The sequence below is a fragment of the Salvelinus alpinus genome, chromosome 30 (genome assembly GCF_045679555.1).
Source record: "Salvelinus alpinus chromosome 30, SLU_Salpinus.1, whole genome shotgun sequence".
NCBI classification, from domain to species: domain Eukaryota; kingdom Metazoa; phylum Chordata; class Actinopteri; order Salmoniformes; family Salmonidae; genus Salvelinus; species Salvelinus alpinus.
The window spans coordinates 36,891,886-36,910,126 of NC_092115.1; the positions used below are offsets into that span (position 1 = coordinate 36,891,886).

At 41.7% G+C, this 18,241-nt stretch overlaps 1 protein-coding gene across 2 annotated transcripts in view; it reads left to right on the forward strand.

The window, feature by feature from the left end:
* The first annotated feature begins 5,812 nt into the window (after positions 1-5,812).
* The window catches only part of LOC139559881 (uncharacterized), a 29,030-nt gene continuing 16,601 nt past the window's right edge, over positions 5,813-18,241 (forward strand). For both annotated transcript variants that reach the window (XM_071376313.1, XM_071376314.1), the window contains exons 1-2: positions 5,813-5,918; positions 6,165-6,221. In XM_071376313.1, the coding sequence (XP_071232414.1) occupies positions 5,916-5,918; positions 6,165-6,221 (60 nt within the window). In that variant the 5' untranslated portion in view covers positions 5,813-5,915. The remainder of the gene's footprint in view (positions 5,919-6,164; positions 6,222-18,241) is intronic.

Here is an 18,241-nt window from a genome sequence, read left to right on the forward strand (position 1 = left end):
AGAAGGGTAGTCAGTGGACATTCTGAACCTTGGTTGAGGTCAGTAGGTCACATGACCAAGGAGCTATTTAAATGTAACATTTAGAAAAATGTGTGTAAAATCAAATGAGAGGACAATGGACAAACTAAAGGGTGTGCAATGAGTAGGCCCACTGAGTGTACATTCTGAACCTTGTTTGAGTCAAGTAGGTCACACGACCAAGGAGCTATTGAAATGTTAAATAGTGAACATTTATGTAAAATCTATTGAAATTATATTTGAAATTTGAATCTTGAAAAAATTATTTTAAAATCTCATGAGATGCAAATGGACAGAAAAAAGGGTGTGCAATGTGTAGGTCCACTGAGTGGACATTATGAACCTTGTTGGAGGTGTGTGGGTCTAAAAAAGTGTGTGCAATGTGTGTCTATGTCATCGGGTTAGCTAGAACCAGTTTTGAAAGTTTTAGGAGTATTGGTTAAAGAGCTATTGAAATTTGAATAATTTGACTTGTCACTATGTTTACGGTCCCTAACTGTTGTTGGTGGACGTAAGGAAAACTACAGGCGAATATCCGTCGAATATCCAACCTGAATCTGTCTTTACCTCAGTAGCTTTCATCACCATTTGTTTTTTTATTATTATTTTTTTAAATTATTATTATTATTATTATTATTATTTTTTTTTTTTAGGGGTGGATCAGCTTAATATTGCGGAAAGAATGTTGCTTCCAATGTAATTGTCTGCATCATTTCCAATCCCCCATATTTTTTGGGGTAAATATATATATCCATACACGCATGCATACATATACACATATATACATACACATACCTATATAGACATACATACTTTTTTAAAGAATATACCTTTATTATTATTCCCCGCAACCCTACCACCGCTCCCCCAATTGGAGTAAACTAATAAACACTTCTGCTTTTACCTTCAATTTATACATCTTATACCTATTTTACAGACACAGTCTACTTTATAATAGTTCTCTCTTGTTTGTTCTTAGTCCTTCCTCTATTTCTGTTGTCCATCCAATTTTATTTCCACTTGTAACTGTGCTATTTCACAAAAGCTCCGCACCTATACACATTTCACAGATCCCGTATGCCCTACATTGTTTATCTTGTTATTAGTCCCACCCTTCAGTTCCACTCAACCCTTCCCATCTATCTTCCAACATCATCCATTTCGGATTTTTATTTGCCATATATTTTTCAACTGTGCTGTGATGCTTCACAAAAGATTTGAACCTTCCTATTCTCATAGCTTCTACAGATTGTAAATTAAAAATAAACATTTTTGCTAAAATAATTATTATATTATTGATTGATTGACTTCATCACCATTTTGGATATTTTCATATTTTCAAGTCGGGCACCAATACTCCCAGAAAACATAGGCTACTAGATACTGTACAATGGGATATTATCAACACTAGACGTTTCCTCACCCACATCTATTTCGTTTATTTTTCTATTATTTTGGACAAAAATCTATTCATCCTTATTTCCACCGCCATCAGATTTAAGCTCCATATCCACTTCTGCCATTGTCTCATCTCCCGCCGCTGAATGTAAAATGCTAATGCTCGGCGGGCCAGAGTTCAGTTTCCGTTTGCGTTTTTAGAATGACATTTACTGTAGGGAAGGCCCCGTTCTAATACTTTCAAGCACACTCTTCCTTCTCCCCTACCTTAAAATATCACTGGTCTGATGACTGGACAGTAAATTTGATTTAAATTTTACACCCTCTCCATATCCCTCTCATCTTCCTGTGGGCAAAAACAGCTAGTTGATGAGAGAGGTCGAAGGAGAATGGCAAGAATCGTGCAAGCTAACAGGTGGGCCACAAACAGAAAAATAACAGCGCAGTACAACCGTGGTGTGCAGAACGGCATCTCAAAACGCACAACTCTTTGATCCTTGTCACGGATGGGCTATTGCAGCAGACGACCACACCGGGTTCCACTCCTATCAGCTAAAAACAAGAAGAAGCGGCTCCAGTGGGCACGCGATCACCAACACTGGGCCATTGAGGAGTGGAAAAACATTGCCTGGAACATGACAGTGAGATCAGTTTACTTGAGTGGCCTGGTCAGTCCCCAGACCTCAAGCCAATAGAGCATCTATTGAGAGATGGAACAGGCTGTTCACAGCATGAATGTACCACCGTCCAATCTGCAGCAACTGCGTGATGCCATGATGTCAGCATGGACCAAAATTGCTGTGCAACGTTTCCGACATCAAAACATTGACGTAGCAATAAAGGAATCTATATTTAACATGTGCGTTAAAAATCAGTCAGTGGTGGCCGCCTGGGCAGCTGGGGCCCGTTTCAATTGGAACCCCTGAAACATATCAAAGCCAGCCCAGGGAAACATATGGCAGGCCTAGTTCTATCACATTCTTTTGTCATTTTCTTACTCTCTTTCTTAAGAGAGACAACTCTCTTATTGTGACCTATTTATTATACGTTAAAGCTTTGACGCCCTCTATTGACAAGATACAGGTCTTTACGTAGCCAGGGTTGGATCTCAATATAGCTTCCTCTCCACTTCCGCTTTAATAATCTACACTGATTTGAATAACTGAACAGGTGAAACCAAAATCCCAGTATCCACCATATTGCTTTCACCTGTCCAGGGTTTTCAGATCTGTGCAGGTGAAGGGAAGGAGCCAAGGAGATGAGCCAAGAGTATTGAGATTACCCCAGTGTAAGTGTATGAAAAGGACAACAAAAAAAGTAGGCTTAGTATGCTGCCTGCCAATTATTCTTGTCAGCAGTTCATAGATAAATACCAACTTCAGTTTGCAGATGACAGCTGCACCCTATTTCAGCCAACCGTTCTTGATGAGGTAAGAGGAACCCACCTTACTCGTTTGGACGCTTTCTTATGTTCTTCAAGAGAAAGAGTCAACAAAGGGAGGACAGGGAAGTAGGTTACGTTTTACATCCTCGCTCAAATAATCAATGGTTAGTGCAATCCGGGATCCCTGGGACGTCCCTACACTAAACTCTAACCACTACCCTAACCTTAACCTTAACCATAACCCTTACCTAAACCTAACCTTAACCGTTTTAAATGTCAACTTCAATGGGGTGACGTCAGAGTCTGGACGTCCCAAGGATTCCGTTTCAAAGAATCAAATCCAGACAAAAAAACTATTCGGCACAACCCTCCTTTCAGCAACCACAGCAACTTATTTTACAATAGGTAAAGGCTAGGCGGGTAAATCATATATTGCCACAAGTTCACAGACAAACAACCACCGCAGGCAATCCTAATATGGTAAGAGGTGGAGCGCTGATCTCGCTCGAAGCATCACCGTGGGAAGTAGTTTGGGGGTGGGGGTGCTGCGATTTTTTTGAGGAGGGGTGAGAAATAAAAAGCCCATGCTAAAGATGTCAATATTGGTCGCTAATACAGGACTAGTAAAGGCTCAGTGCACTACTTTTGTGAACAAATTTAAACTAAATGTATTTAAATGTTTACCAGCATTTGTAACTTGAGTCTAAACATTATCTGTACAAAAAAGTGAATCTGATAAACAGGCTCTGTCCAGTTTGTTTAAATACTTTGCAAATGCACTTTATTTCTATGTGAAAACTGAAATGGTCTATTCATTATTTCTTAGTAGACGCTCTTATCCAGAGCAACTTACAGTAGTGAGTGCATAGATTATCATACTTTTTCAAACGGGTCCCCCATGGGACTTGAACCCACAACCCTAGCATTACAAACACCATGCTCTACCAACTGCACATCACATCAACACAAACTAACTTTGCACCTTTTGATGTAGCCTAAATGTTTGAGGACAGTGTTTTGTTCTTTCTGAATTCCATTAGAATCAATCAAATGTATTTATAAAGCCCTTTTTTACATTAGCCGATGTCACAAAGTGCTATACAGAAACCCAGCCTAAAACCCCAAACAGCAAGCAATGTAGATGTAGAAGCACGGCGGCTAGGAATAACTTCCTAGAAAGGCAGGAACCTAGGAAGAAACCTAGAGAGGACCCAGGCTTTGAGGGGTATCCAGTCCTCTTCTGGCTGTGGCGGGTGGAGATTATAACAGTACATGGCCAAGATGTTCAAACGTTCATAGATGACAAGCAGGGTCAAATAATAATAATCACAGTGGGTGTAGAGGGTGCAATAGGTCATCACCTCAGGAGTAAATGTCAGTTGGCTTTTCATAGTCGAGCATTCAGAGTTAGAGACAGCAGGTGCGGTAGAGAGAGAGAGTCGAAAATAGCCGGTCTGGTACAAGGTAGCACGTCCGGTGAACTGGTCAGGGTTCCATTGGCGCAGGCAGAACAGTTGAAACTGGAGCAGCAACACGACCAGGTGGACTGGGGACAGCAAGGAGTCATCAGGCCAGATAGTCCTGAGGCATGTTCCCAGGGCTCAGGTCCTCCGGGAGGAGAGGGAGAGAGAATTAGAGGGTGCATACTTAAATTCACACATGACACAGGATAAGACAGGATAAATACTCCAGATATAACAGACTGACCCTAGCCCCCTGACACATAAGCTATTGCAGCATAAATACTGGAGGCTGAGACAGGACGGGTCGGGAGACACTGTGGCCCCGTCCAACGAAACCCCCGGACAGGACCAACCAGACAGGATATAACCCCACAGCAGGGGTTCAAACTGTAGAACCCAGTTCCTACATTTGAATACAAAAATGTATTTTATCAAAGATAACTATGCTCCATTTTATTTCTGGGACCCTCAAGATGACAAATCAGAGCAAAATGACTGAATGTAAGTGCATTATATACCTTCAGAGGTGAATATATCAAACCAGTTGCCGTGATAAAAGTTTTTTGTTGTTGTGCACTCCCGTTAAACAATAGCATGGTATAGCTCCTGTAAATTGTACAGTGCAGTTAGATTAACAATAATTGAAGCTTTCTGCCCATATAAGACGTCTAATGTATGTCCTGGGAAATGTTCTTGTTACTTACAACGTCATGCTAATCACGTTAGCTCCAAAAACAGCTCCAAACCATTATTCCGCCTCCACCAAACTTTACAGTTGCATTGGGACAGGTAGCGTTCTCCTGGCATCCGCCAAACACAGATTTGACCGTCAGACTGACAGATGTTGAAGCTTGTTTCAACACTCCAGAGAACGCGTTTCCACTCCAGCCGACGCTTGGCATTGCATATTGTGATCTTAGGCTTGTGTGCGGATGCTCGGCCATGGAAACCCATTTCAAGAAGCTCTCAACGAACAGTTGTTGTTCTGACTTTGTTTCCAGAGACAATTTGGAACTCAGTAGTGAGTGTTGCAACCGAGGACAGGTGATTGTTACGCACTACGCGCTTCAGGACTCGGATGTCCCGTTCTGTGAGCTTTTGTGGCCTACCACTTCGCGGCTGAGCCGTTGTTGCTCCTAGACGTTTACACTTCACAATAACAGCATTTACATTTGATCGGGGCAGCTCTAGCAGGGCAGACATTTGACAAACTGACTTGTTGGAAAGGTGGCATCCTATGACGGTGCCACATTGAAAGTCACTGAGCTCTTCAGTAAGGCCATTTTACTGCCAATGTCTGTCAATGGAGATTGCATGGCTGTGTGCTTGATTTTATACACCTGTCAGCAACAGGTGTGGCTGAAATAGGGTTTCCACATACTTTTGTATATATAGTGTATTTTTCTGACCACCATACAACCATCTGGTCATAATTCTCACCACTATATTATGTGCTATATTTTGTAGTCTACTGGCCATAGGGAGAACGTCAGAGCTTGGACGTCCCAAGGATCCCATTTAGACTTTTCAAACAATCAAGTCCAGACAAAGAAACTATTCGGCACACCCTGCCTTTCAGCAACCACCAGCTAAGCGAGCAAATCGTATATTGCCATTAGTTCACAGACAAACAACCACTGCAGGCAGTCCTAATGGTAAGCGGCGGAGCGCTGCTCTCACTTGAAGCGACTCATGTCATTTTGAATATTGGAACTATTATGGTTATATATTAAAGGGAAGTTTATACATTTAAGTGATGTTAAGTGATACCATCAGTGGTGTCAGCCGAGATGTATTATTTGTTGGGGGAAATACAATGTTTTAAATTGTAAACTGATGGTAAATTCCTCTTGAGTTATTATGGGAGATAGCCTAACATTGGTTAACATTTGTATTGACAGGATCTGAAAGGGCGATATGATGCTATGGTGGATTTGGAGTGTGAGGGAGAAGTTATGGTGAGACTTGCACTGTTGAATAGCATCATTCTATTCTAATCTGAGTATACATATGTTTTCTTTAATCCAAGAGCAAGGACCAATCCTTCTGTGTAATTGTATAAATCCTCTGTGAATGAACGCATATAGGCTACCTAGCGCAAGAATGTACTGTTAAGGAGTGTAGCCTACCCTTCCCAGTTGGTAAAACCTGACTGAATTATGACATATTATTCTTGTCGCAAACTGGTTGAAAATATATATATACTGTATATACTGTATATATATATTTTTTTTACAGTTGGTCATAATTGTGACCTCTATCTGACCAGCTGGTCATAATTCTGACCACTACATTATGTGTAATATTATGTAGGCTACTGGTCATAGTTAAGACCTCATCATAACCTGGTAATGACCACCTGACTACAGTTTATTACCTACTGTAAAAAGTATTGCAGAGGATAGAGTTGGATATTGAAAACATAATTCATTACATTTCTATTTGTTTCCATAGTCACCAATTAAAGTTTAAATCTGCAACATATTCTTACATTTAAAATAGATCAAGCAATGGCAAAAACAAATCTACATCACAATTTATGGCACATCTGCACACAGTAATTGTTTCATAATTCACCCACAGACATTACATGCATAGAAATACTGGGAGTATATAAAGGCCCGTTGTTGTATTTGATGAATGATTAATAAGAGTGGTGTGATGGCATAGATCCTCATCAAGGACCTCTGAGCACATAAGGCGATCTGGAGCGTTGTGGCCCTCTTGAAGAGTTGTGCATTACAACTTTATCATTCCTGAAGACATTTTTTGGACTCTGCTAAATTAAAGTATTTCCATGGTACTAGTTGAAGAAGTTGAAGAAACTTGTGGCAGTTATAACTTAGCGATATCTTCAAAAAATAGCAACTTTTTTATGCATACTTTGCATGTTCCTCCACAACGGCGGTCAGGGGCATATTATAGGACTTTCCAGTGGGCCCGCAACTCATTAACCTCCTACATTTTCTGGCTTTTCATGACACTTCAGCATAAAAAGAGAAGAAAATAAATTAATGAATGGCATATTGTGGGCATGCAGGACACAACAGAATAGTAACGCACAGTAAAATATCTTTAAAAGTCAGAATCTACAAAAAATGTCTCATTGTCTATGTCAAATGTCTCAGCTGCTCACATTTACTTACTACAATGGAGCACACACGAGTGGTAGCAAAGGCATGTTTGCTCCTCTGTCCCTTCATATTGAAGTGGGACATTAATTCATTGGTCATCAACCTGAAACATGTTAAAAAAGAGGATATCAATATTAGACAGTAGTTGGATAATTATTATTTTGAACTAATCTCTAAATTGTAAAGTTTTGCTTACTCTTAATACGTGTTGTAATATTCAAACAACTTTTTATAAAACACACCGCTCGGTATTCTTGAGGACATTGTCCCGGACAGAGGTTCCCCAAATGGAGGACAGCTTGGCAGTCTTAAAGGGATACTTCGAGATTTTGGCAATGAGGCCCGTTATCTACTTCCCCAGAGTTAAATTAACTATTGGATACCACTTTTATGTCTCTGTGTCCAGTATGAAGGATGTTAAGAACTAGTTTCCTGAGCCAATGCTTATTAGCGTTACCGCAATGCAAGCAGGTATCCATAGACTTCCAGTCATTGAGCTATCGCTAGTCTGACTCTGGAGAAGTAGATAAAGCGCCCGAAGTATCATTTTTAAAAAAAGGTAAAGAGGCAATAAAGAGACAATAAAATACTATATTTTTCAAATGTTGTGTGACTGTCAAATCATTCCTGCAACAAACATTGTCAGGGAGAATGAGCAAGAGAGAAATGGGAGAAACTTTACATGACTCACCAAGGGAGGTGTCTGTTGAATCAGGACACAAGGGGTTTGCACCTGAAAAAAAAAGGCGAGTTAAAATAAAATCCTATTTGGTTTACAGACTTAGATTATTAGAAGCAATGCTATTTAAGTTGGATCTACTTACACTGCACTCTTAGAAAAAAGGGTTCCAAAAGAGTTCTTTGGCTGTCCCCATAGGAGAACCCTTTTTGGTTCCGCGCATAACTATTTTTAGTTCCAGGTAGAACCCTTTTGGGTTCCATGTTGAACTTTCTGTGGAAAGGGAACCCAAAAGAGTACTACCTGGAACCAGAAGGGTTCTATGTGGAACCAAAAAGGCTTCGTCAAAGGGTTCTCCTACGGGGACAGCTGATGAACCCTTTTAGGTTCTAGCAAGCATCTTTATTTTTTTTGTATAAGATCAGGCAATCATTGGCAGCTGAATAGCATGTCTCTTGGGAAATCCAGTCTCAGTGAGACCTGATGCAGAGAAAATGTTCATGATCATCAGCATAGCTAGTACAACCCTACTGTAGTTCTTACAAAGCTGGTTAGTAGGAATCTATACACATTGAATATCAGAGTATCAAACAGAAAAAAACTACATTTTGCACAAAAAACTTACTGTCAATGACTATGGATTTAAGGAGTAGTGGTGCTGCTCTCTCCTTTCCCTAGGATATGGCAGAATAGGTCACTGGTAACTGGTCACTGGTAACGGAGTGGGCCATGCATTAGGTCATTGACTTGTTTCAGGAACTGTAAAGACCAAGAGGAATCACGATTAACCATTACCTAAGGCCTTCACTAAGTTAGACTTAGCCTAGCAAGTTCATTGACTATGTTGCCCCTCAGCAGTCTGGCAGACATAGAGACATAGAGAGAGACATAGAGACATAGAGAGAGAGAGCAAAACATAGGCTATTTACATTTCTTAGTCAGCCGGCTGCATAACTTCTGTACTCCTTCCCTTTGTTCCCTCCTCCATCCTGGCTAGAAGATTCCTGCAAAAAAAGTAACGTTGGAATGAGTGTTGAGGGGGAGCAGGGATAGGAAAACTGTATCTTATTGTGTATTCATCAGGAACTGATTTTCTTATTTACAATGACGGCCTACCCCGGCCAAACCTGGACGACGCTGGGCCAATTGTGCACCGCCCTATGGGACTCCCAATCACGGCCGGATGTGATATAGCCTGATATGCATACCTCCTTATTTAGCTACTGAAATTAAAATGAAATTACTGCACATATTATGTTAATTGCTTAAAAGCTTTAAGGGAAAATATAATAGTCATATTTTCAGGGTCATATTCAGGTGCAATAATTTTTGACTGATTATTTATGGAAATAAATGTGATTAAAAATAGGGTTGTGTAAATCCTGGTGGATTGTAGTAGGATATTGAAAGACAAAAGACAGACCTACGTGTTATTTGTTAAATTCTGAAAAAAATGTAGTTAGTCGTAATAGAACATCAAAACAGTATTCAGTGAAACATGCAGCACAATAAACAGTACAATTAGCTAACACAAAATATGACCATTAGAAGCCAACACACAGGTAGCTACCAGATAACATTAATTAAACAACCATTTTTTAATTGTACTGCAGTTTTACTGTATTTTTGTACATGTTTATCTTACATGCTGGTACCTAGAACAAATGTTATGGAAATGAATGTGCACTTTCAATTGGATGGACTGCAAACTCCAAAAAACACATAGCCTGTAGTAGAAGCAGAAGTATCAGAGATTCTTTAAATTAGGGACCATCTCTGATAGCTATAGGACCATGTCACAAATGTTTGCTTTAAATGACCTATCAAATTCGATGAATTGGAGGTGAAATATCACATTTCTTTTATTTTTTTTATTTTTAGATTTCATCACCTGGTGAGTAAAAACCTCAAATGGCCCTACTCCTGAAGAAATTCATCTGTCCGAATAAGCTGAAGTGGACTCGGCCTGAATGCCATTATCAAATACAATTTTATTTGTCACATGCGCCGAATACAACAGGTCTAGCTAGACCTTTGTTATGGCTGTCGCTCTCCTCATCCTCGGATGAGGTGAGGAGAGAAGGATCTTCAGACCAAAACGCAGCTTCAGGGAAATAAGCCATCTTTATTATAAATACGACGGCAACACGAAACAAAACAAAACACTTTCAAAACTACAAAAACAAGAAAACGACGTAGACGACAAAACCTGAACATGAACTTACTTAACTGAAACGTAAAACTCACGGACAGGAAACAGACTACATCGAAATGAAACAAACCGAAACCAGTCCCGTGTGGCGCAACGACATACACAAACACAGGAGACAATCACCCACAAACAAACAGTGAGAATGCCCTACCTAAATATGACTCTTGATTAGAGGAAAACGCAAACCACCTGCCTCTAATCAAGAGCCATACCAGGCAAACCAAAACCAACATAGAAACGAATAACATAGACTGCCCACCCAAAACACATGCCCTGACCATAAACACATAAAAACAACATAAAACAGGTCAGGACTGTTACAACCTTATTTATTTCACCTTTATTTAACCAGGTAGGCTAGTTGAGAACAAGTTCTCATTTGCAACTGTGACCTGGCCAAGATAAAGCAAAGCAGTGTGACACAGACAACAACACAGAGTTACACATGGAGTAAACAATAAACAAGCCAATAACACAATAAACAAGTCAATGACACAGTAGAAAAAAGAAAGTCTATATACAGTGTGTGCAAAAGGCATGAGGAGGTAGGCAATAAATAAGCCATAGGAGCGAATACTTACAATTTAGCAGATTAACACTGGAGTGATAAATGAGCAGATGATGATGTGCAAGTAGAGATACTGGTGTGCAAAACAGCAGAAAAGTAAATAAAATAAAAACAGTATGGGGATGAGGTAGGTAGATTGGGTGGGCTATTTACAGATGGACTATGTACAGCTGCAGCGATCAGTTAGCTGCTCAGATAGTTGATGTTTAAAGTTGGTGAGGGAAATAAAAGTCTCCAACTTCAGCGATTTTTGCAATTGGTTCCAGTCACTGGCAGCAGAGAACTGGAAGCAATGGCAGCCAAATAAGGTGTTGGCTTTGGGGATGACCAGTGAAATATACCTGCTGGAGCGCGTGCTACGGGTGGGTGTTGTTATCGTGACCAGTGAACTGAGATAAGGCGGAGCTTTACCTAGCATAGACTTATAGATGACCTGGAGCCAGTGGGTCTGGCGATGAATATGTAGTGAGGGCCAGCCGACTAGAGCCTACAGGTCGCAGTGGTGGGTGGTATAAGGTGATTCGGTAACAAAACGGATGGCACTGTGATAAACTGCATCCAGTTTGCTGAGTAGAGTGTTGGAAGCTATTATGTAGATGACATCGCCGAAGTCGAGGATCGGTAGGATAGTCAGTTTTACTAGGGTTTGGCAGCGTGAGTGAAGGAGGCTTTGTTGCGAAATAGAAAGCCGATTCTAGATTAGATTTTGGATTGGAGATGTTTAATATGAGTCTGGAAGGAGAGTTTACAGTCTAGCCAGACACCTAGGTATTTATAGTTAGCATGAAATGTTTACTTACAAGCCATTAACCTACAATGCAGTTTTAAGAAAAATAAGACTTAAGAAAATATTTACTGAATAAACTAAAGTATAGCACAAATAAGTCACACACTAAAATAAGAATAACGGGGCTATATACAGGGGGTACTGGTACCGAGTCAATATGCGGGGGTACAGGTTAGTCGAGTACCGTTACCGAGTCAATGTGTGGTGGCACCGGTTAGACGAGGTAATTGATGTAATATGTACATGTAGGTAGGGGTAAAGTGACTATGCATAGATTATAAACAGCGAGTAGCAGCAGAGTAAAAAAAAGGGGGTGTCAATACAAATAGTCCGGGCAGCCATTTGATGAACTGCTCAGCAATGTTATGGCTTGGGGTAGAAGCCATAACAGAGAGAACAGTCTATGATTAGGGTGGCTGGAGTCTTTGACCATTTTTAGGGGCCTCCTCTGACACCTCCTGGTATAGAGGTCCTGGATGGCAGGAAGCTTAGCCCCAGTGATGTACTTGGCCATACGCACTACCCTCTGTAGAGCATTGCGATCGGATGCCAAGCAGTTTCCATACCAGGCAGTGATGCAACCAGTCAGGATGCTCTCGATGGTGCAGCTGTAGAACCTTTTGTGGATCTGAGGACCCATGCTAAATCCTTTCAGCCTCCAAGGGAGAATAGGCATTGTTGTGCTCTCTTCACGACTGGTGTTTTTGTACCATGATAGTTTGTTGGTGATGTGGACACCAAGGAACTTGAAGCTCTCAACCTGCTCTACTACAGCCCCATCGATGTGAATGGGGGCGTGCTTGGCCCTCCTTCTCCTGTAGTCCACGATCATCTCCTTTGTCTTGATCACGTTGAGGGAGAAGTTGTTGTCCTGGCACCACACTGCCAGGCCTCTGACCTCCTCCCTATAGGCTGTCTCATCGTTGTCGGTGATCAGGCCTACCATCGTTGTGTCATCGGCAAACTTAAGAATGGTGTTGGAGTCGTGCTTGGCCTCGCAGTTGTGGGTGAACTGGGAGTATAGGAGGGGACTAAGCACGCACCCTTAAAGGGCCCGTCAGGAAGTCCAGGATCCAGCTGCAGAGAGAGAGGTTTAGTCCCAAGGTCCTTAGTTTAGTGATGAGCTTTGAGGGCACTATGGTGTTGAACGCTGAGCTGTAGTCAATGAACAACATTCTCACGTAGGTGCTCCTTTTGTCCAGGTGAGAAAGGGTAATGTGGAGTGCAATAGAGATTGCATAATCTGTGGATCTGTTGGGGTGGTATGCGAATTGGGGTGGGTCTAGGGTTTCTGGAATGATGGTGTTGATGTGAGACATGACCAGCCTTTCAAAACACTTCGTGGCTACAGACATGAGTACTACTGGTCGGTAGTCATATAGGCAGGTTAACCTTGGCGTTCTTTGGCACAGAGACTATGGTGGTCTGCTTGAAACATGTAGGTATTACAGACTTGGTCAGGGACAGGTTGAAAATGTCAGTGAAGACACTTGTCAGTTGGTCAGCGCATGTTCTGAGTACACGTCCTGGTAATCCGTCTGGCCCTGCGGCCTTGTGAGTGTTGACCTTTTTTAAAGCTCTTACTCACATCGGCTACATAAAGCGTGATCACACTGTCGCCCGATATAGCTGGTGCTCTCATGAATGCTTCAGTGTTGCTTGCCTCGAAGTGTGCAAAGAAGTCATTTAGCTCGTCTGGTAGGCTCATGTCACTGGGCAGCTCGCGGCTGGGCTTCCGGAGTCCAGAGTAATTTGATTCTGCTGGACTCGGAAAGCGCTTGGCCCGCATGAAGCCATCTGAGTCCGAGTCCATGCCAAGTCCCAGAGTCTCAAACAGAATAGGCCCGAGCCCAGAGTGTTGACTGGGTAAAGTATTCCACGAGACCCTAACTCTCTTTGGTGCGCTCTGCTAAGTCTGCTAAGCTGAATCATGCAAACCCTGTTGAAAAAGGTTGGTTCCAGTGTATTATATGCAATGGGTGCATGGCCCACAAATAGATTGGTGTCTATTAAGTGAGTAGCATTTAGATCAGGGATGGGTAAATTTGATGGGGGTATGGGCCACAAAAAATATGAAGTCATTATGAGGGGCCGCAGTTTCTCACAGGTCTGCGTACCCACATCCGTACCTCTACCCTCCCCCCCTCATATTGCGAGCAAAACATATCTTAGTGGCCCCCCTCTTGACAGCAGAGATTCATTCTTTTTACATTTTAGAGTTAATTTCATGCAATTCTACACATTTTGCCATGGGTTGTAGAGCTAATGTTGCAGTATTAAAGCAAGTTTGTTGCAATTATACACATTTTGCCATGGGGCGGAGAGAAGATTTTGAATGACAAATGACATGCAGTTCTACTCATTTTGGCATGAGGCAGAGAGGAGAAGTAGCTGTCTTACTGCTAATGTCCTGAAATTCTACACATTTTGCCATAGGGTGGAGAGAAATGTTTGCAGTTTGTAATATGATATCTGAGTGACACTAACAAAATCAATGGGGTCCCCCTGTAATTTGACCATGATAACGAGTTTAGATAGCTGGCCACTAAACTAATTTAGCAATCCCAACAACAACAACAAAATCGCTGACATGGGCGAATTGACTGACGATCAGTAACTGACATAACAAGAGTAAAACTGCAGATGCACAACCAAATTTCGAAATTGCACATTGTGTAGTCTACTATTCTAACTTGCAACAGTAAGTTGAGACCCCGACTAAGTTCCTAAAAATTCCTCAGAGGGCCTTCATCGCGGACCACCAGTTGCCCATCCCCGATTTAGATAACTGGTCAGTAGTTCAATCAGATTTAAACCAAAAAACAGATATCAACCAAAAAGACGTCATGAAAAAGACGTCTTTGTCACGTTCTGACCTTAGTTCTTTTGTTATTTCTTTGTTTTAGTATGGTCAGGGCGTGAGTTGGGTGGGTTATCTATGTTTGTTTTTCTATGTTGGTTTTTTCGTTTGGCCTGGTATGTTTCTCAATCAGAAGCAGGTGTCGTTAGTTGTCTCTGATTGAGAATCATACTTAGGTAGCCTTTTTTCACCTCTGTTTCGTGGGTGGTTGTCTTCCGTGTCTGTGTGTTCCACACGGAACTGTTTCGGTTTTAGTTTGTTCACTTTATTGTTTTGTATTTCAGTGTTCAGGTTTGTTCCATTAAATATTCATCATGAACACTTACCACGCTGCGCTTTGGTCCTCCTCTCTTTCTCCCAACGAAGATTGTTACAGTCTTAATGTTGTTGTGATCTGGTTATAAGACGTCCAGACCAGATTTCAACCAGTAAACGACATCTTTATCATGTCCAAGGACCTTATAGACTATGTTCAAAGGCAAACTGGCTCTGGTAGCCAAAACAGCCAAATACTTCATCTAAACATGAATCAATTCTCAATTGCAGTACGGTTCTAGAAACATAAAGCCCTCTACATTCATATCATATTAAAATAGTTTCACAAATGCAAAATATGCAGTTGCATTCAACAGTATTTTTCATTTACAACCAGGGGTGAAAGTATAAACGGTACGGAACCTGTGCACCAAAAAAATGGATGGGCCTTATCATAGAACTACATATAGAATCCCTATAAATTCAATATTTTTTATTTAACTTTTAAAATGTATTACCTTTTATTGTGGCATAACATGACTAGTTGTGTTTTTCCTCTGATTGTCGAACAATCACTTCAAAGGGCTCCTTTACTAGGCTACCCGCACACGGGTATAGGACCTTCCACCCCCACCTGGGATATGGATGCCTGATGAAGACCTAGGGGTCGAAACGTTGTTATAAATAAATATCACCTGGGAGGATGAGCAGCAGCATGTGGCGTTTTCCGTTCTGTTTTCCATGAGTTTGTCTACAACTCCAGCACCTGCTGAAAGTACCTGGATGTGTGTATGTTCTTCAGTGTTTGGCTTTGAGACTCCCACCGAGGACCTCTATACCATGCAGTGTCAGAGGAAGGCCCTAAAAATCCAGCCAAGTCATAGACTGTTCTCTCTGCTACCGCATGGCAAGTGGTGCCGGGGAAAGCCAAGTCTGGGACCAAAAGGCTCCTAAACAGCTTCTACCCCCAAGCCATAAGACTGCTGAACAGTTAATCACATGGCTACCCAGAGTATTTTCATTGACCCTTTTTTGCACTAGCTCTCTGCACACTCACTAGACTCTACCCCACACACTCACACATGCTATACTGAAACTCCAGCACACACACACTTTTGCACGCTGTGCTTCTCAGTTTATTATTTCTCCTGATTGCCTAAGTCACTACTTACATGTACATATTATCTCAATCACCTCAACTACCTCGTACCCCCAGCATATTGACTCGGTACCGGTACTCCTTGTATATCGTTTCGTTATTTTATTGTGTTACTATTTCCTTTCTTTTTTTGTGCAAATTTTCATACTTTTTAACTCTGCATTGTTGGAAATGGCTCGTAAGTAAGCATTTCACGGTAAAGTCTACACCTGTTGTATTTGGTGCATGTGAAAAATAAAATATTTTATTTCAAGTGCCAGTGCAGTACGATAAACTAAATGTGACTTTGCCGTGGATAATTGTTAAAGGAGACAGACCTGCACTGATAGGCTATAACTTACTAGAGAAAATACAGTTGAACTGGCAGAACATATTTTCAGTGGAAAAGGCTGTGACCGACTCAGCTATAGTACAGCACCATCAGGTGGTGTTTTCAGAAGGGCCAAATCTCATCAAAGTAGGGCTGGGCGATATAGCCTAAAAATCATCTCGATTTTCTTCAAATTTATGGGCGAGTCACGATATCCATCTCAATATTTAAAAAAAGTTTCTCTAAATAATCTTTGTTACACAATTAAAATGTCAATACACTGCATTTCAAACAGTCAGGAATAACGTAATGAATTCAGGGATTGTAAAATTATACCTAGACTAAATATACCTAACCTTTAACCAGAAGACCCATAGATAATTACATTATTTTATTACAATAGTTTAACCTGCTTTATTGCAATGATCACTGAAAATGCCTTTTTGTTACATGCACAATGCACATCCACTAATGATGACAGTTCTGGTAGCAGGCATTATAGAAAAATTATCACAGGTCTCATAAATAATCTCTCAAGCACAAGCTTACAGCTAGTGAGTAGCCAGCTAATCTTTATATTTAAAGTCTAGCCAACTTGGACTTAAAGTCTAGCCAACAGTTGAAATGTTATGAATACACCCTGCTGTCCATCTCCAACTGTTTGAACAACAGCCTGTTTAGATGTTGAAATCAAGTGCCCTGCCTGGATAAGAATATGCTTATTGATCAGATTGAGAATGAGTTGCCAATGCCAAAGTCTGTGGCTAAAATACTGCTAGCGGTACATGGAACCGCAATGCCGCACACGACAGCAACTGAACATTAATTTTCCACAATCATATTGATTGATACTCCCGTCTGCTCTGTTAAAAATGTTGGGAGTTGCGGGCCTCCCGGGTGGCGCAGTGGTCTAGGGCACTGCATCGCAGTGCTAGCTGTGCCACCAGAGACTCTGGGTTCGCCACCAGAGACTCTGGGTTCGCCACCAGAGACTCTGGGTTCGCGCCCAGGCTCTGTCGCAGCTGGCCGCGACCGGGGGGTCCGTGGGGCGATGCACAATTGGCCTAGCGTCGTCTGGGTTAGGGAGGGTTTGGCCGGTAGGGATATCCTTGTCTCATCGCGCACCAGCGACTCCTGTGGCGGGCCGGGCTTTTCCATTATCTGGTTGGAAGAGCTTGTCTGATGAACCCCTGAATGGTAGGTTTCTTTCAGCCAGAGACTGGGTGATACTTATTAAACATGTAAGGACATCCAGCCATTCCTTTCAGCCTCCAAATTTGTCATTTGTATCTGGTCAAGAGTCTGTCCCCGACTTAGGCGCAGATCAAGTTCTCTCCACTTAATCATATTGTTTGTGTGTTCAGGACTACCCTCATGGTGTTTCAGAATGGTGTTATTCATGCCTTCCTTTATTATTTTGTAGTCTTTTGTAGGAAAGAGCTTACAGCAAAAACAATACACAGCGTTGTTTTTGATTGAGAATGAAAGCCAGCTCCTGGTAATCTTTTCCCCATTTGACAGCTGTCTCTGTAATAAGCCTGAATGGAAACCTTTTCTAGACTTGTCTTTAGGGTAAGAAAAATCCAGTCCTGGTTTGAATGGACCTCTGTGCACTAACTCGGTCCTCATAAAGTCTGTTAAGACTGGGGGCCAATATGCTGGGTCATTTGGTGGAGCAGCAACTGTTCTATTAGGGTCTGAGCTGCTTGTATCTGATGCTGGCTGTACACTTCTGGTTGTGCTAGTACTGGCTGAGGCTGCCTGTACTTCACCTGGGTCTGTGTTAGTACTTGAAGATGGCTGTATTGGGTCTGTGTTAGTATTTGCGTAAGCCAGCTGTACTGGGTCTGTGTTGCTGAAGCTGCCTGTACTGGGTCTGTGCTAGTATTTGCTGAAGCCGGCTATACTGGGTCTGTGTTAGTACTGGCTGAGGCTGGCTGTACTGGGTCTGTGTTAGTATTTGCTGAAGCCGGCTGTACTGGGTCTGTTAGTTCTGGCTGAAGCCGGCTGTACT